The 25339-nt window shown below is 43.0% G+C and overlaps 1 protein-coding gene across 1 annotated transcript in view; it reads right to left on the bottom strand.

The window, feature by feature from the left end:
• Window positions 1-284: 284 nt before the first annotated feature.
• The window catches only part of WLS (Wnt ligand secretion mediator), a 112739-nt gene continuing 87684 nt past the window's right edge, over window positions 285-25339 (bottom strand). The window contains exons 6-12 of the mRNA XM_066268914.1: window positions 24016-24184; window positions 22670-22767; window positions 22240-22303; window positions 20164-20307; window positions 18840-18923; window positions 11595-11748; window positions 285-1174 (exon numbers count right to left, since the gene is read on the bottom strand). Coding sequence (XP_066125011.1) covers window positions 1065-1174; window positions 11595-11748; window positions 18840-18923; window positions 20164-20307; window positions 22240-22303; window positions 22670-22767; window positions 24016-24184 — 823 coding nt within the window. The 3' untranslated portion in view covers window positions 285-1064. The remainder of the gene's footprint in view (window positions 1175-11594; window positions 11749-18839; window positions 18924-20163; window positions 20308-22239; window positions 22304-22669; window positions 22768-24015; window positions 24185-25339) is intronic.

Genomic DNA, 25339 nt, shown 5'->3' with positions numbered 1-25339 from the left:
AAGTGGGAATAAGTAGGGGGGGGGAATCTGCTTCTAAACCTTATAACCCCCCCCAGCCTTGTTGCCACACATACAGCTTAGGGAGGGTAACCACTCAGTATGAAAAGTGTTCACCTATTTCCAGAAATGGATACCGCCCCCAAACACTGTGATTTGATGGGAAAATATTTTAATTTCTCATAAAGTTATTTCCCCCACCTACTCCCTACCCCCATAGACTTGATACAGAAAAGAATCTGCATGCATATGTCCTGGCTGAGCAGAGGATGATGTGTGTGTGTATATATATGAATATACATCCAGGTTTATTTAAATGATCCGATCTACAGTTTTGGAGGCTGTTTGAAACATCTTATCAAAAGAAAGCACATTTTATGCAAGAGGTTAAAAAGGCTTTTCAGACCCAACCCACATCCAACAGATTGGTTAGTATTGGATACACAGATTTGGTTTCAAAGCTGAAATGCCCCTGGCGTGATAGATCGTCTCATGAAATTCAGTTATTTTTATAGTATGCCATAAAAAATAGGAACACATATCTATTGACAACTTAAATATTAACTCAATAGGCTACTTGGTGATATAAATAGGAAAAAAAAGTCATGATCTAGGAGTGAAAAACTATGACAACAGCCTATCATGGACTGCAAAGGATGTTAAAAATCTATCCTAGAATCTAAAATAGGAAAAAGAGTCAAATATTCCACTCCATACAGACCCCATCTGGCCCAAATCACCCCCCAAGGAGTATACCCTTAACACACGAGGTTTACTAACCACCTGCTACAGATGTTACTACGTCACTAATTAACAATGATCACAGATAATGTGTCATACCAGAGGGTTTTGTTATCATACACAACACATTCGTGGCTGCAGGAACCTTCCTCCAAGAGCTATGGTCAAATAGCAAAGTGACAACCTCCATGCCTCTGGTCCAAAATCCACAGCGAAGGAACACGAGCATTTGAGCATTTGCACGGTGAGCTCTCTCTGGCGCAGTCCCCAGTCCGGTTAGAAGGTCTGGGAAGTGAGGGACAGTCCCAGCCAGGTGCTGCAGCCATCTACTCCTGGGCATCCTTGCGGGTTAGCTTGTAGATCTCGGTGGGTCCATCCACGTGGGTGATTGTGGTGGTAAGCTGGAGTTCTTCTCCACTGTGGACCCTCAGATCACCTGAAACAGGAGTTTTGGTGTTAGATGTATTCAGGAAGAAGCAGAAGAAATCTGGGATTCACCTCAGTAACCAGTGCCCATTGCTAGCCATCTTTTACAGTCTGAGTAGACAGAGAAAACTTGGGCACAAATACCTGGGGCTCATGCCCAACCTTTCCATTCAGACTTCACAGTAATTTCATCCATTTTTGTCTCCCAGAAAAAAGATATTAATGAGAGATGAGTCAGCTTCCTGCTTATATAATTTGTAGTCATTACTAACACTTAATGAGAGCTTACTTGGTGCCTGACGCTATTCTCAATGCTTTATCCTGGATGGTGTTTATCCTGCCAAGGGCCCTCTAAGTCGATCATGCCAATTTTTACAGATGAGGAAACTGGGATGGAATTAAGGTGACTGCCCCAGGTAATGGGACAGACACACAACAGAGCCAGGAACTAGGCCAAGGAAGGCAGGTGTATGCTATGGGCTAAGCCAGCATCACGGGCTTCCCCTGTGATGAGAAAGCAGGCACGTACACACTTGTGAATAACTTATAAAGTGGTTATGCCTTGTGCAGGCAAACAAGACCTACCTAGTACCAACGGACTGGCAGGGTACTTCATATAATATATTTAGGAACAATAAAGAGTTTTCTTCTCAAGGGAAAATGACCAGAAATGCACTCTGAATATTCTGCTATCTCCAGGATTCTGTACGCAACACCAGTGTTTTGTTCACTCCACACACTGACCCTGCAGGGTGCTTGGTCAAAGCCAGTTCTAAATTTGCATATCTGGGTGAGCCATCAAAAGTTCAAAGCCAGTATCATGATCTGCATGTCTGAGTCATCAACACTTCAAAGAGAGTCCAGACCACCCCAGTAAACCATTAGAATCTCCAACTGTTTACCTAAGGAATCTTTTTCATTGGAGACACCTTAGAAATACATACTAGAATGTAATTTTCTTCAGCTTTTGAAGCAAAGATGTGAATCTTTTTTTTTTAATTTTTATTTTATTTATTCATTTTTAGAGAGGAGAGAGAGAGAGAGGAGAGAGAGAGACAGAGAGAGAGAAGGGGGGAGGAGCTGGAAGCATCAACTCCCATATATGCCTTGACCAGGCAAGCCCAGGGTTTCGAACCGCCGACCTCAGCATTTCCAGGTTGACGTTTTATCCACTGCGCCACCACAGGTCAGGCAAAGATGTGAATCTTTTAAGCTTAAAATTTGATTTCAATTAGTAGGCCCCAGAAAATATATCTTATGCTACAGATCATTTGAAGAAACAGCCAACATTACTTCAGTTTCTATATTATAGTATGTGCCTGACACTGTTATAAACACCTTACAAATATTAATACATTTAGTGTTCGTACCGGACGTTTGACAGAGGTGCTTCTGCCACCATTCCCATTCTGTTGTTGAAGGAACTGAAGCACAGAGAGACTGAGCAACTTGCCCAAGGCCTACGTCGGGAAATAATGATGTGAGAAGCGAAGGGGAGCGATGTGGCACCAGCAGCCAAGCTCTCAACTTTTAGGCTATGCCAACTCTTTGTAAATATTCAAGTTTCCAACAACCACTGCGATTGTCAGCAAACTATTACAAATGTGCATGCTTTTTGTATCTGGTGAAAGAGAATTTATAGCACCCAGTATCAGTGTACTGATAGTAAGTAGAGCTGTTTATATGAGTATTTACCATATGAGCTGTTAGAGGCTTAGCATGCCTTGTGTTTCCTTCTGAGATGTGAGGATACCGAGGCTCAGATAGGGGATTAATTTCTCTGTGTGATGCAGTTTTCTCCTGGAAGAGCTGAGATGGAGACCTAAATCGATGCAACTCTGGCTAGCCAAATCTATGATTTACGTGTTTTTCCATTGTGCATTGAAGGCCAACTGTTTCGCTGCAGGGAATGGGTGTGGAAACATGGCAGTAATATGGCAGGAATGGGGATCTCTTCATTTGTCTCCAAATTCTAATGACCGTCCCCCCACTCTGACCAAGGTCTTGTTCCATCTGCTCTTGGCCCTCTCCTGCCTCCTGCTGCGTGGTACACAAACATGGGCACAGACTCTTCCCATCCAAAACAAAGAAAAAGAACCCATCCAAAAATGTGAAATGTTTCTTACTTAGGGGGAAAAGGAAGAATAAAAGGGAAAATAATAAATTAAGGAAGGAAAAGAATTCTTCAGTTTGTAATAAGTCTCTTTCTCTGGTTATAATGTCAATTCATTTCAGCTAATTAACAATAACATAAAGATTTGTTTCTAACCACAGTGAAATGAGACCAATCTCTGGTATGGGATTTAATTTCAAAGGACTATTGATGGGTCCGTATTTTTGGTATCATGGCCACAGGTAAGTAGCTGCTGTTTGATTCTAATGGCCTGAAATGCATACTAGGAACCCAGAAACTTGCATAAACTGAACTATAATGACATAATGATAAGCATAGCTTCTAAAGACAGACAGATTTTTAATGACAATTATTTGTTTGTCTGAGAGCGTCCAGTGGTTGTCTTCTTCTTTCTTGTTTTTTTAAATTCAGTGAGAGTGGAGGCAGAGACAGACTCCCACCTGTGCCCTGACCAGGTCTACCCAGCAAGCCCACTAGGGAGTGGTTCTCTGCCCATCTGTGGCGCTGCTCCACTGCTCAACAATTGAACTCTTCTTAGCACCTGAGGCAGAGGCCATGGAGCCATCCTCAGCACCTGGGGCCAACTCGCTTTAGTCGAGCTATGGCTACAGGAGGAGAAGGGAGAGATAAAGAGAGACAAGAGAAAGGGGGAACGGTGGAGAAGCAGATGTCACCCCTATCATAGTGGGGTAACAGTAATTCTAAAAATCAGAAAATATGATTTTAAGTGCCCGGGCAAGGAAAGATCATGTCCCCAGTAGGACAGCAGGTCTGGGAGAGGCAGGAACAGAAATTCCTGGACTACAAATGGCAGAACAAGAGGTATGCGGCTGGCGATGGCCTGGCACCTAGTTCCCACCTCAATTATGAAATGGGAAAAGGCTGTTGAGCCCCATCTCAGAGTCTGAGTCCAGCTCTGGAGGTAGGACCAATCCCATCCCAGACAGCAGAGAAGCCAGGCTGCCCAGGGGTGAGTCATCTAACATGCAACCAGAGGAAAGACCTCAATAAAAGCCAGCTGTTGTGAAAGCCTCATGATTCAAACCAAACGTTTATTGAGGTAACAAAAGCCAAAGCCACCTTTCCTGTGAAACAAGAAGCATGAGACCTTAGAAGCCTCTGGAAGTAAAACTGTCACAGTGAGGTAGCTAGCTACCAAGACACAGGACCCGGAGTCACTGCTGGGGCTTCCAGCAGAATGAGTGTGTCAGACCGAAGACATTTAGTGGAACAGAAATAAGCAGGAACCAATTGGCAATTTGAGTGTTTCTTGTTCCTTATGTCCCAGTCATCCAGTCAGGAATTCCGTTTCTTGCTTTATTTCCCCCCTGAAATATTCTGACAAGAATTCTCTAGATAAAGGAACACAACAGTGAAAGCTATTATCAAGAATTGTCTGACTCCATAAGCAGTACCAACTTTTTTTTTCCCACATAAATTGGTGACAGGGGGGATTGGACAGTCTGTTGTGTGTACAGGTATCAATGCTGTACCCCTGGGACACAGTGTCTTCCCTTGGGCTAAGGACTAATATCAGCTGAAATTCATTTCTGCTTGAGAAGACAACCAGAATGATTCTCAAACTGGTATGGAAACAGATAAAAAGAACAACTTCAAAGACAAGGCAGCAAGGGTGGAGCAGAAAATATGAATGGTACTTGCAAGAAAGAGGTCTAAAATATCCTTGTTCAAGTAAATAAAAATGATATGCATGTTTGTATATATAAATACACATGTATACATAAAATGATTATGTTAACATTACACACACACACACACATATGTATAATGATTTTTGTGACTGTGATATCACCGCAGCTATGGTAAGTCAACCAACAAGAGGGAAGCCAGCGCTCCACACCGGGCAGCACTAATCAGCCCCTGAAAACTTGAAACTGGTCTGGCTCGGCTGTTTTGTTGCAGGACGTTTCATCTCCCATCCCAAACTTCCAGCTCCCTGAGAACAAGAACCGAGTTTCTGTCACTCCTTTGGGCTTCACACCACTCTATCTTATCAAACCTAGCACAGTGCTGAGTACTGAGGTGCTCAGTGGTTCATTTCTAAGGGTCACTTTCTGACCCATATAATAAAACACAAGCAAATATATGAGAGAAAATGCTTTTTGGAAACCAAATCCTCTTTTGAATCTGCTGTCTGCTTTGTTTTTCTCTGCCCATTCCTTGAACAGAAGCAAAAAATCTATGCTCTCTGCTTCCACTTTCTTTCTACCCACTTCCTTCCTATCCCCTTCTTTTTTTTTTTCCTGCATTTTTCTGAAGTTGGAAACAGGGAGGCAATCAGACAGACTCCCGCATGCACCCGACCGGGATCCACCTGGCACGCCCACCAGGGGGCGATGCTCTGCCCATCTGGGGTGTTGCTCTGCTGCAACCAGAGCCATTCTAGCGCCTGGGGCAGAGGCCAAGGAGCCATCCCCAGCGCCCGGGCCAACTTTGCTCCAATGGAGCCTTGGGTGCGGGAGGGGAAGAGAGAGACATAGAGGAAGGAGAGGGGGAGGGGTGGAGAAGCAGATGGGTGCTTCTCCTGTGTGCCTTGGCCAGGAATCCAACCTGGGACTCCTGCACGCCAGGCTGACGCTCTACCACTGAGCCAACCGGCCAGGGCCCCTATCCTCTTCTTGGCATCTTTCTCCACCTCTCAAACAAAACAATACTTCTCAATGGTGGTTTCTTTTCCAGAGGTCTATACAGGATCCATCTCACAAAGGCTTGAGGCCCTGGCCGGTTGGCTCAGCGGTAGAGCGTCAGCCTAGCGTGCGGAGGACCCGGGTTCGATTCCCGGCCAGGGCACACAGGAGAAGCGCCCATTTGCTTCTCCACCCCTCCGCCGCGCTTTCCTCTCTGTCTCTCTCGTCCCCTCCCGCAGCCAAGGCTCCATAGGAGCAAAGATGGCCCGGGAGCTGGGGATGGCTCTGTGGCCTCTGCCCCAGGCGCTAGAGTGGCTCTGGTTGCAACATGGCGACGCCCAGGATGGGCAGAGCATCGCCCCCTGGTGGGCAGAGCTTCGCCCCTGGTGGGCGTGCCGGGTGGATCCCGGTCGGGCGCATGCGGGAGTCTGACTGACTGTCTCTCCCTATTTCCAGCTTCAGAAAAATGAAAAGAAAAAAAAAAAAAAAAAAGGCTTGAGCACAATACACCTGTGATTCATCCTCCATAGCAAGAGATCAGAATTTCTGGCTCTGAACCTTAAAAGCAGGGGTACAGGGAGGAGTCCAAGCCCATTTAAAAGTAAAAACTTTCCACAATAAAGGAAAATGAGCGTGAAAAATCTGGGGGTGGGAGAAGAAATGCCATCCAGAGAATTCAGAGCTGCAGCATATCCTCCTAAAAGTTCATTTGTTAGGTTTTCATGTAATATTCCAGACTAGCTCTTTCTGAGAAGCTTCAAAATCTTGGCAGATACCCTAATTCCTAGGACACACTGTGGGGTTTGGTGGCAGATGCAGAGATGAGCAGTGAGAGGAGCAGAGAAGAAAAATGATCCGAGAACCCAACATGGAAGAACCCCTTCCAAACACACAGGACACAGCACCACGAGGGAACAAGGGCACAGCCACCTGCCAGGGGCTCACAAACTGTTCTGAACTCACAGTTGACCATGTCACCATCATAGAACTGCTGAGTCGTGTGACTTGTCTGTTTATGGTCCAAACAGGATTCTAAAAGAGTCTGCCCACTAAACTGCAGGAAGAACGCTTTTAGAACGCTTTTCAACAGGGGTCCAACTGGCATTAGGGGCAGGAGACTTCTTTGCTGTTTACAAGGGACTGTTTTGTTCAACACAGAACATCTAACATAGCTAGAATCTAGTCACTAAAGGCCAGTGGCATGTCCAAGTCATAGAGACAATCTTAAAACAACCATGATCATTTCCAAACACCACTTTGTAAAAGAGTCAAGGGAGGTGACCTCCTCTTTATTTTTTATTTATTTATTTATTTATTTATTTATTTATGTATGTATGTATGTATGTATGTATGTATGTATGTATTTATTTATTTATATTCTTCTGAAGCTGGAAACGGGGAGAGACAGTCAGATAGACTCCCGCATGCGCCCGACTGGGATCCACCCGGCATGCCCACCAGGGGTGACGCTCTGCCCACCAGGGGGCGATGCTCTGCCCCTCCGGGGCATCGCTCTGCCGCGACCAGAGCCACTCTAGCGCCTGGGGCAGAGGCCAAGGAGCCATCCCCAGCGCCTGGACCATCTTTGCTCCAATGGAGCCTTGGCTGCAGGAGGGGAAGAGAGAGACAGAGAGGAAGGAGGGGGTGGGGGTGGAGAAGCAAATGGGCGCTTCTCCTATGTGCCCTGGCCGGGAATCGAACTCGGGTCCCCCACACGCCAGGCCAACGCTCTACCGCTGAGCCAACTGGCCAGGGAGACCTCCTCTTGAGAACTAGCTTTAGAGCCTTCTGGAAAATTGCAGTTCAAGATGTCTTCAACAACAACAAAAGAATTTAATGGAAATAGGTCAAGTGCTATTCTCAATTGTAAGGCTTCAAGCTTAGGAGGGCAGTGATTGTACACGGAAAGAAGTCCTAATGGGAGCTGCCCGGCCATAACACTAGCATCTGGCACAACAGGGTGGTGGGCAGTCATTCTGTCTCTGCAGGGCTGGCTACAGCTCTGGCCTCCCATGTGCCTGAAAGTGCTGGAGCTGGGAAAATTCTTACTACTGTTTGGAAATTCCTTACCAATGCCAGAGTCACTCCCTGGGCTGCGGTTTTATGACAGGAGGTGCTCTTCTGCCCTTTCCTTGCTATCAGGAAGAATGAAAACCATAGAATTTCATGGTTCCATAAGACTCTAGATCACTTACAATTGGGAGAAGTGATGCACAGAGAAGCTAAGCAGTTTGCCAACAGTCACACAGCAAAAACAACCAGATAGTTCATGTACACGAAGTGCTGTAGTACAGGACCATACTCAATCTGTACTCAATAATCACTGCCCACTACAATGATCATTCCAACATCTCGGGAAATTAGCGATTGCTTTACGTGATATTTCCGTGGAAGGCAGCAGCTCCATCTCTTGGATCCTTGCTTAATACCCTCAAGTCAAGTCCATATGGTTTCTGTCAAAGTCCAACAGGATGACCATGAAATGAAATCGAGATTCTTGTTCCCAAGCCTAGAATCCCTTCCTCTGGTGTTATGAAGGCCCACTGTTTAGAGCAGGGGTCCCCAAACTTTTTACACAGGGGGCCAGTTCACTGTCCCTCAGACCATTGGAGGGCCGGACTATAAAAAAAACTATGAACAAGTCCCTATGCACACTGCACATATCTTATTTTAAAGTAAAAAAACAAAATGGGAACAAATACAATATTGGAAATAAAGAATAAGTAAATTTAAATCAACAATCTGACCAGTATTTCAACGGGAACTATGCTCCTCTCACTGACCACCAATGAAAGAGGTGCCTCTTCTGGAAGTGCGGCGGGGGCCGGATAAATGGCCTCAGGGGGCCTCATGCGGCCTGTGGGCCATAGTTTGGGGACCCCTGGTTTAGAGGCTCCATGCTGCCGCGTCCCAGTAGTAAATCGTGGAGTGCTAGCAGTGGGAAGGTAGCTGCAGAAAGCGGAGGCTGCCTAGCTCACAAGCTTTCTAGAGAGAAAGTCAATCAAACCCAGAGTTGGGCAGGCAAGAAGATAAGTCAAAAGTCTTTATTCTTGCCCAGGATCCAGAGCCAAAGGTAAAACCTGATACTGAATAGGACAAGTCAAGGAATTGGAAGAGAGGCCTGATGTCTAGGATCTTCTTGCACACAAGTAGCAGGTGTAATATGGGAGGCAGAACGATGGTTGAGACCATTCCTCTGCTGCTGATTCTCAGCTAGATGCCTCCTCTCCCCGCTCCACTTCTCATGTCATCTCCTACTGCCCTCACCCTGCTTGCAAGATCACTCATCTGTGAAATACAAAAGCTAACCTAGAGCTCTTATTTGTAAAGCATTAATTCACTCCACATTTTCAAAGCACCCTTAAGAACCAGTCCTTGCCCTTAAAGAGTCAGTGTTACAAGGAGGAGAGAGAGAGGACAGGCCAGCTCATCCACATTTACACAGTGAGTGTCAGGTGAAAAGTGAAACCTTGTTCCCCCAGGCCTGTTCCTTAGAACACTAGTTCCAAAAGACACGGTGCCTAGAAAAAGGGTTCCAGGACCAAAGGATTTAATAATTTGGGGTAATGCTGCTACTCCCACTGATTTTAAATGGCTTACAGTACATATTGTGTTTTTTGTTTGTTTGTTTGTTTGTGACAGAGACAGAAAGAGAGAGAGATAGACAGACAGGAAGGGAGAGAGATGAGATGCATCAGTTCTTTGTTGCGTCATCTTAGTTGTTCATTGATTGCTTTCTCATATGTGCCTTGACTGGGAGGCTACAGCAGAGTGAGTGACCCCTTGCTCAAGCTGGCGACCTCAGAATTTTAAACCTGGGTCCTCTGCATCCCAGTCTGATGCTCTATCCACTGCCCCACTGCCTGGTTAGGCCATATTCTGGGTTTTTTTTTTAAAGATTTCTTTTATTTATTCATTTTGGAAAGGAGAGAGAGACAGAGAAGGGGAAGGAGCAGAAAGCATCAACTCCCATATGTGCCTTGACCAGGCAAGCCCAGGGTTTCGAACCAGTGACCTTAGTGTTCCAGGTTGAAACTTTACCCACTGTGCCACCACGTATCAGGTATAAATGGCTTACAGTACATATTCATGTGCTAAAGTCATTAAGAAGTCTTTTAGTAAAGCCCCATTGATGCTGATGAGTATCAAACTTATTTGACTATTAAAAGCTATTTACATCCCGTGGTGATAATACTCTATTGAATGTAATTTGCTAAACTCCAACTGGTGTGATCAGGAAAAAGTTTCAAGAAGGAGGAGGCATTTTGAGTGAGACTAAAAGATGGGTAGGGTTTTATCACACCCAGATGGAGGCAGGATATGAATCTATTAATTCACCATACACTCGCTGAGCACTTCTTATAGCAAGGCCATCCTTGGTGCCGCGGTGGACAGGCAGACTTGAAGCTTTGGTCTCTGCTCTGGAAAGTGAAGGGCACCAGCTCTCATTTGAAAAAGTGCATCTTATACTTGGGGAGCAGCAAGTATGTGGCTAGGGGGTCTGGAAAAGGAGATGACCCTGACATTTCAAAGGTATGTTATCTTAGATGCAAAAAGACAATAGACAGGTTTACATAAGAATATGGTTGACCTTTGTCAAGCAAGCTACCGGCCTAGAATGTGACTATCTGCCAGGAGTTTGTAAGATTCACCATGCAGGCCTCCCTTGAGCTTGTTATATTAAGTATGTGGCCCCTTTTTTGTCCACAGAGGGATGGCCTTTATTCCATAAATCAAGTTTATTTTTTACAATTGGTGGCCCAAGTCAATGCTGCTGTAGTTGGAATGTTTCTATCTCCATCAAAATTTGTATGTTGAAATCCTAATGCACAATATAATGGTATTAGGAAGTAGACCATTTGGGGTGATTAGGCCAGGGGCTAGGGCAAAGCAGGTGTGAAAGAGATAAAAGAATAAGGGTAGAGCCTAACAGTAGAGAATCAAATATTTAAAGAAAAAGGAGCTATTAGAACAGATGTTTACCAGGCCACCAGTGATGTTCATTTCTTTCTGCCACAGTTGGTAGAGAAACCCCAGGCAAGCCCTTCCCTTCTCTGGGCCTCTGTTTCATCTCTAAAATGCCCAGACTGGCTAAGTTCTCTCAGGCTCCTTGAAGCATCAATATCTGAGACGGCACCTACCAGCACTTAAGGAGTAAAAGGCTATGCGGACTACAGAATGGCTGCCGGTTTGGACAGACGTCAACAGCCTTGCTGAAAAAATGAGCAGGAGAATGAAGCCAGCTCCATCTTCAACTTTCAGGGCCTACTCCCACTCTACCCAATATCTTAGGATCATGCTTCTTAAACTAGGAGAATGGTATACTTTTCGACAGTCAATTTTGCCCCCCAAATTGCGGAAAGCAAATTTCATTTTTGTACTAAAACTGGGACATATGTTAAGACTAGATTACAATATCCCTGATGTGCAGTATTTTAAAGATTTCTTTTTTAAATGAGGACTTCATGAAGTATTTGCCTTGTGGCAGCTTTTGTTGTTGTTGTTGTTGTTCAGAATCCTTTGGGGTGCTCATTCACACCCGGAGGGAAAGTTTGACTAGGGAACCCAGAATGTCTGCTATGTAAGTCTTGTAGAGACAGAAGCCTACTTATCCTAAATAAAGCTATACTAACGAGGCTGGAACTCACCATTAGACTGGTCATCCCCATAGTTCTTATGGGATGGTGCATACAAGAACATCAGAGCAAAGACATACAGGTTCCACATCCCATAGATGCCAGTGAAAAAAGCACTGTTCACCTGGACGGTGACACCGCCCCACTTCCAATGGCCTTCAGTCACCTATGGAAAAAAAGACAGTGACAACAAATTAAATAGAGCCAAGAAGAAACACAACACCAACCTAGAAACCAAGCAACACACACACAAAATCTCTTCTACATAGGGGCAAAGTGAAGGGCCGTGTAAGACTCCATTTTTTAATCTGAATCATACAGTAGGAACGAATTAATTAAGGGCTTACTCGATGTGTCAGGCAGAGTCTGCTGCTCATCTTGGCTGCACACCAAGATCACCTGGGGCGTGTCTCTTCCTAAACCAGCAGCACATCATTATCCCTAGTTTAAAGGAAGCGTGTTTGAGTCTAACACTTCTCCACACGTACGGTTCCTCCTCTATTAACTGTCTTCCCAGCTGGCTGCGAACTCCCTGCAGACGGAGACCAGCTCTGGTTCATTTGCTGCCCCATCTTCAGTGCCTGATGTATCACAGGAGCTCAGTGCAGATGAATGAATCCTTAGAGAGTGGAGTTTTCCTTAGTGGGTGGGGCAGTGTGGGGAAGCAGAAAGACACAGGCCTGAAATCAGAGATCCAGATTCAAATCTAGCCTACATTGCTTACTCTGCTTATTGTAAGAGAAGTAAAGATGAAGACCTCCCGAAGTTTAGTTTCCTTAAATGCAGAAGAAGGACTTGCAGGGTTACTAAGGAGAATTAAGTAAAAACATTTCTAGAAATTTTATGGCATGCAGTAAACACTCAGTAAACCCTATTTATATCATGTCACTCTATGTAAGTCACTCACAAAAGTAATTATGAGCTTTCCTGGGCTTTACGATCCTGCAAGAATGTTTTGAGGCTGCTTTTGTCTATGGTAATGATTTGGTAATTGTTTTAAGCTCTGTCTGATGTCTGTTAAGAACTGTAAACAGAGCTTTTGAGGTGAATGACTAGTAATTGATGCTAGCTTTGAGATCAATGAAATGATTTTGACCACTTCTGCTTGCCATAGGAAATCTTATATGGGAATAAAAAAAAGTATTGTGTCCAAGTATATCTTCCTGTGATGGTGGAATGAGGCGTGGTTATATAAGCCATCCTTAGAAGCCCCTTCATGGCAAACTACAGTGTGTCCTTAAAGTCATGATGCACTTTTGACCAGTCTCAGGAAAGCAACAAAAGACGATAGAAATGTGAAATCTGCACCAAATAAAAGGAAAACTCTCCCAGTTTCATACCTATTCAGTGCAGTTCGATGTGGGCTCACACACAGATTTTTTAGGGCTCCTTAGATAGCTATCCCGTATAGCCTCTACAGACTCGTCACTGACTGATGGCCTACCAGAATGGGGTTTCTCCACCAAACTGCCGGTTTCCTTCAACTGCTTATCCCACCCAGTAATGTTATTCCTATGTGGTGGTGCTTCATTATAAACACGCCGATATTCACGTTGCACTTTGGTCACGGATTCGAATTTAGCGAGCCACAGAACACACTGAACTTTCCTCTGTACCGTCCACATCTCGACTAGCATGGCCGTGGGCTGCTCTGCTGTATACACGGTGTTACGTCATCATCTGCACATGTGCACATGCTGCCACATCATCCTACAGAAACTGGGAGGGTTTTCCTTTTATTTGGTGCAGATTTCACATTTCTATCGTCTTTTGTTGCTTTCCTGTGGCCGGTCAAAAGTGCACCATGACTTTACAGACACACTGTATATATAAATATTTATGCTTCACAAACAGGTTGGCTTTATATTCTGTTTCTGAGGCAGTGGGCCTATGTTCATTTGGTCCTCTCTTTATAACCCATAATCCGCTGCGGCCCCAGGCATAGTAAGTATGGGTATTTCTTTTGGAAAGACTCAGGGTGTCAGTTAACCAGATTAAGTGATTCAAGATTCGATCAGTTTTAACTTGATATTGGTGATACCTATTTCTTTCTTTTTTTCATTTTTATGATTTATAAACAAACTGTCAGCAGGAGCTCTTATTTATTTTAGAAAATAAATCACTTTATATGACATACTCAGGAATGTTTTCTGTGAAGAAGAATTTCATAATTGCTGATTTGAGAGAAATACACCAGCATTCAAGCTATTTAGAACTTAGAATATATTGCTAAATGTCATTCTTCTTACTTTCAAGTATAGAATAGAGGTCAATAGGTAATGTGTTATTTCTTTTAAAAATTTCTGTCTATTGTATTCCTTTATTATCAAAAGAAGCTAAGATTCTTTCACAATAATAACAAGGATAATAATAGTTAATATTTATTCAATGCTAGTGGATTGTCAGCACTACACTGAGAATTTTACATGGAAGGTATTATTTAGTTTCGATAACAAATCTATGAGGTAGGTAGATAATATTTCCCCTCAACACATGGGTAAACTGTGATACAAAGAGGTACAGTATCTTGCCCAAGACACTCAGCCAGAAGGTAATGGTTCTGACTATAAAAGAAGGTGTACTTAGCCATTATACAACACAGGAGTAGGAATATTATCTTAAACAGGGGTGAGTCTCTTTAGTGAATTATGAGGCAACTATAGTATAAGGTCAAATTTCTTTTGAAAATTCACTTAATTGACCATGATGCATATTATTTATATAGCATACATACATACAGATTTGTTTATTCAACTCTGAATAGTAACATATATGCATTATATATCCTAGCTATAAAGCATGATATATAATGAACTAGATGTATATGCAAAATGCAATTTCACAGTAGAACCACTCAAACGAGATGCTCATACTCTGAGGGGCACACAGGAGCCCAGACTGAAGAAATAGAATTTTCACACATACCTCTCATGTTTGCTTTGAGACACATGCATGTCGTTTAGATAAAATTGCAGAATTACCCATACAGTACTACTTAATTTGTAGTCTCTAAATATATTATTTTCTGCTGAGGGCAAAGGGTTGAATTTGCATAAATAAACTGTATACAGAGTATCTCTGCTGTTTGGAGATGTGATTGTATTTCCCCTCTCCTCTCTCAATTATTCATGCCTGAGCCATCCTGAGGTCTGAGCACATTCCCACCAATATGTATCACAATAAGCAGCCTCAACAGAGCAGGCCTTTTAAATCCAAAATCTCAGGAATGCCAAGGCAGAGAGGTGACAGTCACCCTATTTTAATGTTCAGAGAGGAAAACCAGGTAGCCTCAACCAAAATAAAAAGAAAATCATCATCTCCCCTCTGTATATGTCTTATTACTAAAAGTTCTGTTTTTCCTGATTTAACATTTGAACAATTTACTTTTGTGTGAAACCATCCAATTATACCCCTGGAGCCAAGAGAAGGTCAAATCTCTTTACACCCAGTAGTCTTGACAACCAACATTCCACTTAACAACAAGATTTCCAAATCCCGGACACAGGCTTTCTTACTGGAAACATTTCCTCTGTGAGGAACAGAATGAAGTGATCACACACACACACACACACACACACACACACACACACCACAGAGCTGGGGAAAGGCTCTCTCGGAATTTGCTGCTCGTGGCTTGACCTGTGTGTCAGGCACCTGGGGGTCCCTTAGTGAAGGTTGGTGACCTTCTCCCCTGCCTTGTACTTCTGTTCCCTACAGCTCATCACCACTAAACGGAATGCCTCTTTCTTTTCCAGAGGGAAGGGGCTAAAATACCAGACTGTGATATGCCATCTCTTGGTTGCTAGGACTGAGCCCATTAAAATGGCAGGCATTAAAAGACTGCACCTCGGTACCCAGCTACAAAGCCCCAAGGTCACTGCATTCCACAGCCTCCGCAGGCCTTTCATGCCTGGCCTCAGTGCTTCAATGTCCTGGAGAGATCTCCTCGCATTGTATTTCACAGGGCTTAAAGGCAAGCTCTCCCAGAGAGCCTGAGAGCATAATGGGAGTTTTAATATATTCCTTTTACCTAAGGCTGGGATCTATTTCAAAAAGTTACCCAATAGGTTTTCTTTCAGGTGAGCTCATTGCCGAGAGACATTCCAAAATGACATTAAAAAATAAATCCTCTGATGACTCTATTAATACAGTACCTGGAACACTGAGAGTTATGCCTGAAAATGTCTTAGATATCTATAAATAAACCTTAAAAAAAATAACCCAGCAGGAGGCATGTGAGGAGCTAATGGAATCCAAAAGACCTCATTGGTGTCCCCTTCGAGTTGAAATCCACTCCGGGCCGACTGTCACAGCAGATATAAAAAGCCCGCCACAGGCTCCAGCTATGTTAGAAAATACTGGGGCAATGGAATATTATTCTTCTTAAAAGAAAAGCCACAAATCAGCTCTTTGGAAGACTGGCCCTTTTTGCTTTAAAATGGCACACTGATTTAACATGTGCAGTACCAGGTTAAATTTGGACAACATATAACTGCCTTTATTTAACATCAGCCAAATGTCCTTTCTTGACTTCAGGTAGCAGGGACTCTGAAGAGATAAGAGTAAGTGGGACGGGCAGTGGGAGAATGACCTCAGCTTTCCAAAGCAGCAGAAACGCAGGTGAGGACTACAGGTGTCCTTCCCGAGAGTGTATCTCGGTATTGCCTTTGAGTCCTCAGCCCGTCTTGCTGGATCGAGGTTCCGTGTCTCCAAGCGCTGCACCCTGCTTCCCCGGCCTGGCAGAGGAGGCTGTGTGAAACACATTACCAAGGGACAGCAGGACTGCACAGCATTCTGGTCAAACGGGAGAATCAGCCAAGGGATAAAATCTGGCCTTCCACACAACTTGTTTGAGCCTCAGCTGGTTGAATAAAAAATTCATTCAGAATTTGAAATATTGTTACAGCATTTGGAGTGGAGAATGAAGTTTCTAAAGTTTTATAAACAAACAGTGTGATACAAGCACAGCACTGTGTAAGTCAAAGCAGATGTGGTGAACAGAGCTTATGAAGATATACGTGTGTGTGTGTGTGTGTGTGTGTGTGTGTGTGTTCCCCCCACATTTACTTCAGCCTTCAGGAGCAGCACTAACACTGGCCAGTGGGGATAGCCAACAGGACTCCAGGGACTCCTAACTTGGCTTAGAGGCACCCTTGGGTATCTTTAATAGAACTCAAGGTAGGGGGTATCTGTGAATTGGAATGAAAAAAAAATTATATCTTTAATTTCACTAGTCTCTAACTGAAAATTACTGTTGCTTTCCATTTTAAATATAGAAAACAAACCCCTATAATATTAGTACTACCTGTAATTTTGTTACTAATAGTAATCATATTTTCATATCAATTACTATTACAGATACGTATAATTATAAATATACATCATCTATCTGTGTGTATCTATCTGATTCCCTTTGAAATCCAAAGCTTTTTTTTTTACCTTACTCATTTTAAAACATTCAAAGAAGTGGCCCATAGCCTTCACCAGGGTACACAAGGGGTTCATGGCACAAAATCATAGAAGTCCCTGTATCAGAAGGAAACTTGTTAGAAGAATGGGGCAAGTTTTGTGCTAAGGCTCTGTGAGCACTACTAACATTTCCAGTTTTGGTCAAATGCAGGGATGACAGAGCAGTTGGTAAAAAAAAATGCCCAAAGGACTGGGTTCTGGTCCCTAACTCACTCTACGTCCTTTGGCACAACATTCATACTTTTTTTACTATTTAAGGGCACATCTACTCATGTTCATGCTGAACTTTGCAAGCATTACTTCATGTGATCCTTATAGCCACCTTTTATGGTGGTACTAATATGTATATTATACCTATTTTACAGATAAGAAGATTAAACCTTAAAACTGTAAAGTAATTCACCCTCCCAACTAGAAAGCAGCATAAATGGGAAGTGTTTCTATGGCCAATAGGTTTTGTATTCTAGCAAACTGGGATAACAATACTACCCATAGAATTTCTGTGAAGCTCAAATGAATATAGTACATTAGATATAAACAGTACTTTCTGAAACAAGTTACCAATATTTTAAATTCATTAGCATTATTAAGAATTTCAAGTACAGTGAAACATTTGAGTTTTGGAAATAACCAGCAGAAAAATAAGGTTCCATCGGGGAACTTTTGAATTTTATCTCGCGTGTAAGTGGCAATATAATTATTCCAAAGAATGGCTGATAGATTGTAAAAGGATCTATGTTAATGCCAGATAAGGATCAAATCAAATTAATACTTGCTTGTTGGTGTTTTGCTACTGGGCTTGAAAAGTTTATTCTCTATAGTAAATAAAAAATGTGCTCTTAAATATGGCTGCAGGCAGCCCTGGCCGGCTAGCTTAGCAGTAGAGCATCGGCCCTAGAGCAGGGGTCGGGAACCTATGGCTCACGAGCCAGATGTGGCTCTTTTAATGGCTGCATCTGGCTCACAGACAAATCTTTAATAAAAAAATATAACATTAAAAATATAAAACATTCTCATGTATTACAATCCATTCATTTCCTACTGCTGTCCTCCGGGACAACACCAAATTTTTACTGGATAATGTGTAACATACACGGGTTGTTGTATGGCTCTCACAGAATTACATTTTAAATATGTGGCGTTCATGGCTCTCTCAGCCAAAAAGGTTTCCGACCCCTGCCCTAGAGTGTCGGCCCGGCATGTGGAAGACCCAGGTTTGATTCCTGTCCAGGGCACACAGGAGGGGCGCTGATTTGCTGCTGCACCCTTCTCCCTCTACTTTCTCTCTGTCTCTCTCTTCTCCTCCCACAGCCAGGGCTCTATTGGAACAGGGTTGGCCTGGGTGCTGAGGATGGCTCCATGGCCTCTGCCTCAGGTGCTAGAATGGCTCCGGTTGCAATGGAGCAATGCCCCAGATGGGCAGAGCATCGCCCCCTGGTGGGCATGCCAGGTGGATCCCGGTCGGGTGCATGTGGGAGTCTATCTGCCTCCCCACTTCACACTTCAGAAAAATACAACCCCCTCTAAATAAATAAATAAATAAATAAATAAATAAATAAATAAATAAGGCTGCAGGCTTCAAATTTACTTAGCAACTTTTCCTCCCTATGAGGCTGTCCTGAGAGGGAAAATCCAGTCCACCTCTGGCTAGATAATAACAAGACCCAGATTGAAGCCTAAAAAAAAGCTTCCCTGCTCCTTTCTCAGTAGTTCTACAGCATGTTCTGTGCAGAGTAGAAGCAACCCTCCAGGGACATGCTCACTCTGACCTCTTCAGAATCCACTTACCTGACTAACAATGAAAAAGATGACAGTCATGGCAGCACAGGCCAAGGTGATAAGCATGAGGAACTTGAACCTGAAAATTAGCCCCTATTAGGAAAGAGAGAAAGAGTAGTTTAACATTCCACCAGATACCATCAATCCTTATCTCAACATATAAATCTATAAAAAGCTAATTTTAAAGAAATCTATAAAACCAAATTACTAAAAGTGATAGTAAAATAATTTCACATAGTAACATTTCTCTAGCAGAGGTGAGTGTGGGTGAAAAACGTATTGGGTGAAATATTTCCTACGTCCTTATCTCTCATGAAACAGTAATAGCAGAGTCTGGGAAATTACATGCACGGCACGTCATGAGGCTGCTAATTTCTCTGCTAAGCTGGTTATGCTTCTCTGCAAGGGTTCAAAGTTACCAAATCCAAGTTTTCTGCAGTTGTAATAAATTTCTGCTCCAGTGAACAAAAGGAAATGTTCAAATTAATCAACATGAAGTGGATCTGGTTTTTCCATGTGTCACCCCAGCTCAAGCACCCCAGAGACAAGGAAAGCTTTAGAGAGTGCCCAGGGTTTCCGAGAGCAGGACTGAAGGAAAGCTGTGTTTCGGGGAGGGACGCCTCTTACTGCAGATCCACTGCACATTGAAACCCTGTGGTTCTGCTGTTTCTGTTTCTTTTTTGACAGAGGAATTAGGCCCATGTCCCTAAGGAGCCCAAAGGGATCCTTGAGAAATTAAGAATGGGTTGCCTGTATTAGCGATTTGAGGGTCCTGAGTGTTTCTCTTGAATGAGGCATATAATCTATAAACAGAGATTACTGAACTCTATCTGAGCACCTGCTGCATATTTCAGGGGAAATGTGGCTTCCTGGAGTCTGGAAATCAGATCACCTGGGCTGAACCCCAGTCATAAGGCTGACTTTCAGCAAGGGAGCCTGAACTAATTAATGCCTAACCCCAAGCCAAATCCCACTTCTACATACTCAAATCTCTCATCTAGTATGCATCTGCATTCCATCCCAAAGCTGAAGAACCTGCTGGACAAGTTTACTCCTCACTGGGGATAGAAAGACATTTGTACCATAAAAAACCTCAAGATTTAAATAGTCCAGCTAGATGCTTCTCAGAGTAGGATTTAGCTTCTTATTTTGCCTAGGGATCCTATATTACACGTAAATCTCTCAATGTGTATGTATAATATATTTGAAATAAAGGCTTCCAATCTCCAGGTATAGGGTAGTGTGTGTGTGTGTGTGTGTGTGTGTGTGTGTTTACACACCAAGCAGGAGATATTGAGTACCGTTTCCTGAATGAGCCAAGAGATTTGCTTACCTCATAGTGCAGCCGCCGGACTTTGCTCATGGCTGGCAGGCTGGACTGCTTCCCACTGATGTTCCGAAACACCTGAAATACCATGAAGCACAGAAACAGGAAGTAGAGACAGAGACAGATCCCAGCCACAATGATGAAGGCCATCTGATGGTGTCCAGTAAAGGAAATGGCAGGGTGGGCAAGGGCGCGAGCACTTATCCCCGGCCCTGTTGGCAATACTCTGTCTCCAAACAGCTAGGCAATAAAATATTAAAAACCGGTTCTAATGCCAGTGAGAAAGGTCTCCCGACACAAAAGTACCACAGAGAGGTATGTTCCGAATTGTTTTCTAAGCCCAATAAGAGAAATGGAGCGTTGCTTGTTAAAAATGTGGACTCCAGGGCTCTCCCTAGTCCTAGTGAATCAGAATCTGCCTTTTAACAAGGTCCTCAGGAGAGTCATTTGCACAATAAATTTGAAAAGCATTAAGATATTAGATATTGGCTGCAAAATACTGATCAGGTGGACAGCTACATTAACATCACCAGAGGAGTTAGAATACAGGTGGCCCAGGTCTCTCACTGCAGGTCCACGGAATCAGATTTTCCAAGGTACAGGCACCAAGTATAACCATGTTTGGGAACCACTAGGCTAGTCCCTGGAGTTTTAGAAGGAGGCTGGGATACCCTGGCCTCAGGAGGGGATGGAGTGGGGTTGGGTGCAGCAGTCGCTAAGGGAGGTTGGCCATGCTACTGAAAGTCTTGAAGTAAAATCAGGCACGAATTTCTGTTTGCAATCTTCTGTCCACCACAGAAACAATCCTGTCAGATGCAGAAGGACACACGGCCACGGTGGGAGTTGAGAAAGGTGGCAATACACTTTGAGACCGAACAGGGTGACTCTAAGACCTGTCTTTAAAGTTCACTCTGAGAACCACCAAGGCTTAGGTAGAGAGAAGCTGGCTTAGAAGACAGGTGACCTGACTCCAATTCCTTTCTGCTACAACTCTACCCCAAGTTGCATATTTTAAAATATTTTAACAACTGTAAACTCAGCATGCACATTTCACTAAATAATATATGTAATTAAAATTTTCCTTCTTTCCTAAAATCATAGTACCCTAGAATGAAGGGTGATTTGCTGCAGGACTTGACATTCTATTTGCCTTCCTGCACCTTCGTTATATCTGTAGAAGAGAAGAATTGGAGAAGACTTAACATTATATATATTCCTTGTTTGGAGCAGCTAACATTTTTTGGTGAGGGGATAGAGCGATAGGGAGATGGGGGAGTACAACTCTCTCATCTTTAAGATAATGAAACTACTGATTTAATTCGTCCACAAACTTCTTGTAATAATAAGAAGCCAATATAAACATCATGGCTGGACAAAATACATTTACCAGCACATGACAAGGTACCATCCATCAGGAAAGATTATAACTTGAGCCTTTCTCCCCTCTCCAGAGAAGAATCTCTTTTCTCCCAAAGCATTTAACATATTATTCAGGAAGATAAAATATTTAAATTCAGCATCCTAAAAGGGATAAGCTAAGACTGTCACTTCTGCTTCATAAAGATGACTCAGAGTTTATGCCAACCAACCAGAAGCCTCTGCTGCCTCTGGAACTAATCACCTTAGCCTTATCTCCACTTGGTCTTGAAAATGAATAGCAGCCCAGTGGTAAGACTGCACACCAAGGTCACTGTAAGAATCTCACACACGGATGGCTTCAGAAACAGGCTTTCCCACAAGGAGCCCAGAGACAAACCGGCAGGGGCTTGGGGAAAAGCTAGTCATGCTTCAGACTGCAGTAAACAACCGTAGAGTAGATCATTTAGGCAGGGTGCAATAAGACCAGCAACTCTGATGCCTCTTGCCGTGGGGACATGCTACAATCTCCTTACTTTGCCTGCTCTCACTCGGCTTGAAAGCAAACATTAATTCATCTCGTTATTTGCCTTAATTGTGCTGTTATCATTGGTCTAAGAATCAAGGCTCTGGCTAAGCACATATGGAGAACATCATTAGAAAATGATCTTGGGGATCAGGCAACTGTGGGAAGAAAAAAACCCTAAACCCATCCAGGAAGGATACAGCCAGCTCTGTTCCAACATCTGTAGTCCAGATACTGTAGAAGGGATTCGTGAGTTGTACTCCTCTACAAAGAGAAACAAGAGGGAAAGGCAAGACACAATTAATACAAACAGGCAAAGGGGAACTTTCCTTTTAACATATTCGTAGCTTTTCAGCCAGAGGGATGAGGATAGTATTTAGGTAAGAAAAGTCACAGAGGACTCAAACAGAAAAGGAGTTTGAAGAATAATCAGCCCAAATATTTTGCATCTATTAAAATCTTTGTCGCTGATTTAATCCCAATCCTTATCTGAAGATGTGACCATGACCAACCCTTTTATTCCACAGGCTTCCAGCCACCCTTCTCCCTTTTTCAAATGTTCCTCCGAAAGAGCTGGCAGCGCGCATGGTGATGTGCACTCAGCCCAGAGTCCCACGGGCATCTGCTCACCTCTCACACATGTCAAATATGAAGAGGCAGAAAGAGCCCACAGCAATCGGTCCGACTTGCTTCCAATACCCTGCTATGTGATTCCGCTCGTGCTGATCCTGATGAAAGCCAGGTTTAGAAATCATATAAAGATGAGGAGAGCAAAACAATTCTATAGGTGAGTCAGTTATTCAGACAATCCTCGCTGTTGTGTATCCACATCACGCTAGACCCTAAGACCAAAATCTGCTCCTAAGGACTCTCAGGGTAATAACGACAGGATGCTACAGGAACGCAACGAAAGGCCTTGCAGTTTAAATCTTTCAGAAATAAATTGCTATGTGACTTATCCCCAGAGGACAAAATAAAGACTCTCAGGCATTTAAACATGTCAAGTGTAAGAGGTCTTATGGTTAGGAAAATAATATATTCTCCTTGTCTTTATTAAAAACAAGAATGGTTTCTCTTGATATGTATACAGACACTAAAAGACAGAAAATAAAGGAATGTAAGTGAAAAAATAGAGAAAGGCAAAAGGCATATGGTAGTATCCAGGCTGGGACCCAGGTGGGACGGTCCATACCACTTCACTCTGGGCAGTCCCCCGGGCAGGCTGTCCTGCTGCTCCACCTGAGTCACCTCCACCCCCTGTCCCTGCTGCTGAAGGCTCTCCACCAGTATATCACTGTTGCCAGACCTCATGCTTACCCTGGTAGTGGGCAAAAGCCTTTCTCGCTTCCCCTTGTTCTCCTGGAAGGGCTTCAAGGCTTCAGAAGCAACAATCAAACCATAAAGAAATGTAAAAACAGCCCACTCAACTATGAAGCCATTGTGCCTGACACGGGCTCTGAGCTCCAGATGGCATGTCATTTTAACCCCAGCATGAGGACAGCACCCTTCTTAGTTTTATCCGTGGTCCCTTCAATCCCTCTTGAAATACAATTTGGTGTCTGTGCCCAGTGACCAGGGAGGTCAGTATTTCCGGGTAATGGGGTTACTAAGCCACCTGAGCAGATTGCTAGCTGGAAAGAACAGGCCCACAGTCTCTGGTGGTTACACTGGTCCTGGGGACAAGCAGAGCAGAAGCCAACGGACAAGAAATAATAATAATTAGAATTTGTGTGTTTACCTCCTGCTAAGTATATATTACTCACATTTAAATCTCACAAAAAACCTATACATAAATCTCATTTTATCGAAGAGGAACTTGACATTTGGAGCTATTAAGTCACTTGCCTAAGGCCATTCAGCTAACAAGTGGTGAAGCAGAAATTTGACCTGAGTGCCTGACTCCAGAGCTCACACCTACAACCACTCATTGATTCTGCCTTGTCCACTGTTCCTTCCCCAGCGCCTCTTACTCGTACCATCATGTGCTCGCCACAGAAGATGATCCAGAAGGAGAGAAGCATTGCATAGAAGATGCCCTGTCGAATATCACCAAACAAAAGCATCCAGGTCCAGTCAAACCCAATGGAAAACCATTCCACTGGGGTATTGATAAAAGTCATGGAAATCCCAAGGGCAAAGATGACCCTGATGGCGAGAAAATATCAGGAAATGACTTTATTCATTTCGGAAGCAGATCTTCAAAAATCAGAAGCCAGTTTTGGGAAATGTGATGTTACTTATTGGGACTGAAGCACACATGATCAGTTTCTTAGCTCTCAAAATGAGTTTCTACTCAGAGATACAAAGTGTCTTATTTTGCTGGTACCACTGCAGAATGAAGGGCTGTTATTTTAACCTTTCTCGATAATTGAACCTAAACCTCCTTAATCCTTGGAACTTTAGTTTGGTACCAGCTCCTACAACATTTTTACCCTCCCTTGCCTTCTTAATCAGACCTCATTGAATATAATTATCTTCATCATTAAGAACATTCATTATTATTATGCTATCCTCACAACTATGAATTATATAAGCATATTCACTTCAATAATAAATGACTCCAAACAATATGAAACACAAATTCTTTTAGCAGCTTACTTAGTTTCCATTTTGCTTTTCCCCATCACACTATTAATTGACATTCCTCTATCAAAATATCATTCATTTAGTCACTGATTTATTCCTACTTTTCATACCAATGAAACGCATGTTCATTTTTTATTTATTTATTTATTTTGAAAAACAGCATAATACTCCATGTATCTAATGTATGTTTGGCAAACAGCACAAAAATCCAGCAACATTTTAAACGTGTAAAAAAAAGTGAAATGCTAAACAGTACTTGGGATTTGTTTTTTTACATGATTTCTAATAATGAGCCCATGTAAGATTCTGTAAAGCTAGCAAAATTTGGGTGCTTCCCTTCTGAACATAGACCACAAAAACACACACCAAAAGAAACCCCAATATAATTTATCTTTACAAAAATTACAGCCAAGCAACAGAAAAGAAGGATGTTAATGAAGATACTAACACATATGTTCACCACATAGAGCTTCCACACTGAAATGCCATGTGGAGAGAACCAAGCAGAGTACATTTAGGCTCATCACTGAGGTTAGGAATTATTTGAGAAGAATTTAATGCTTAAATGTAACATACTCAATTCTATATAGCAATTCCTAGATCATAACAATGTACTCCATTATATATCTGAGGTGTTGAGTCTTCTTTATTGGCAGTATAAAATTTCTGACCGGTATCAAAATTCTGGTAAAACACAAATTGGGAGGTATTTTT

The sequence above is a fragment of the Saccopteryx bilineata genome, chromosome 3, assembly GCF_036850765.1.
Source record: "Saccopteryx bilineata isolate mSacBil1 chromosome 3, mSacBil1_pri_phased_curated, whole genome shotgun sequence".
NCBI lineage: Eukaryota > Metazoa > Chordata > Mammalia > Chiroptera > Emballonuridae > Saccopteryx > Saccopteryx bilineata.
Note: the sequence above shows the minus strand (reverse complement) of the source record. Positions and strands in the feature narration are given on the sequence as shown.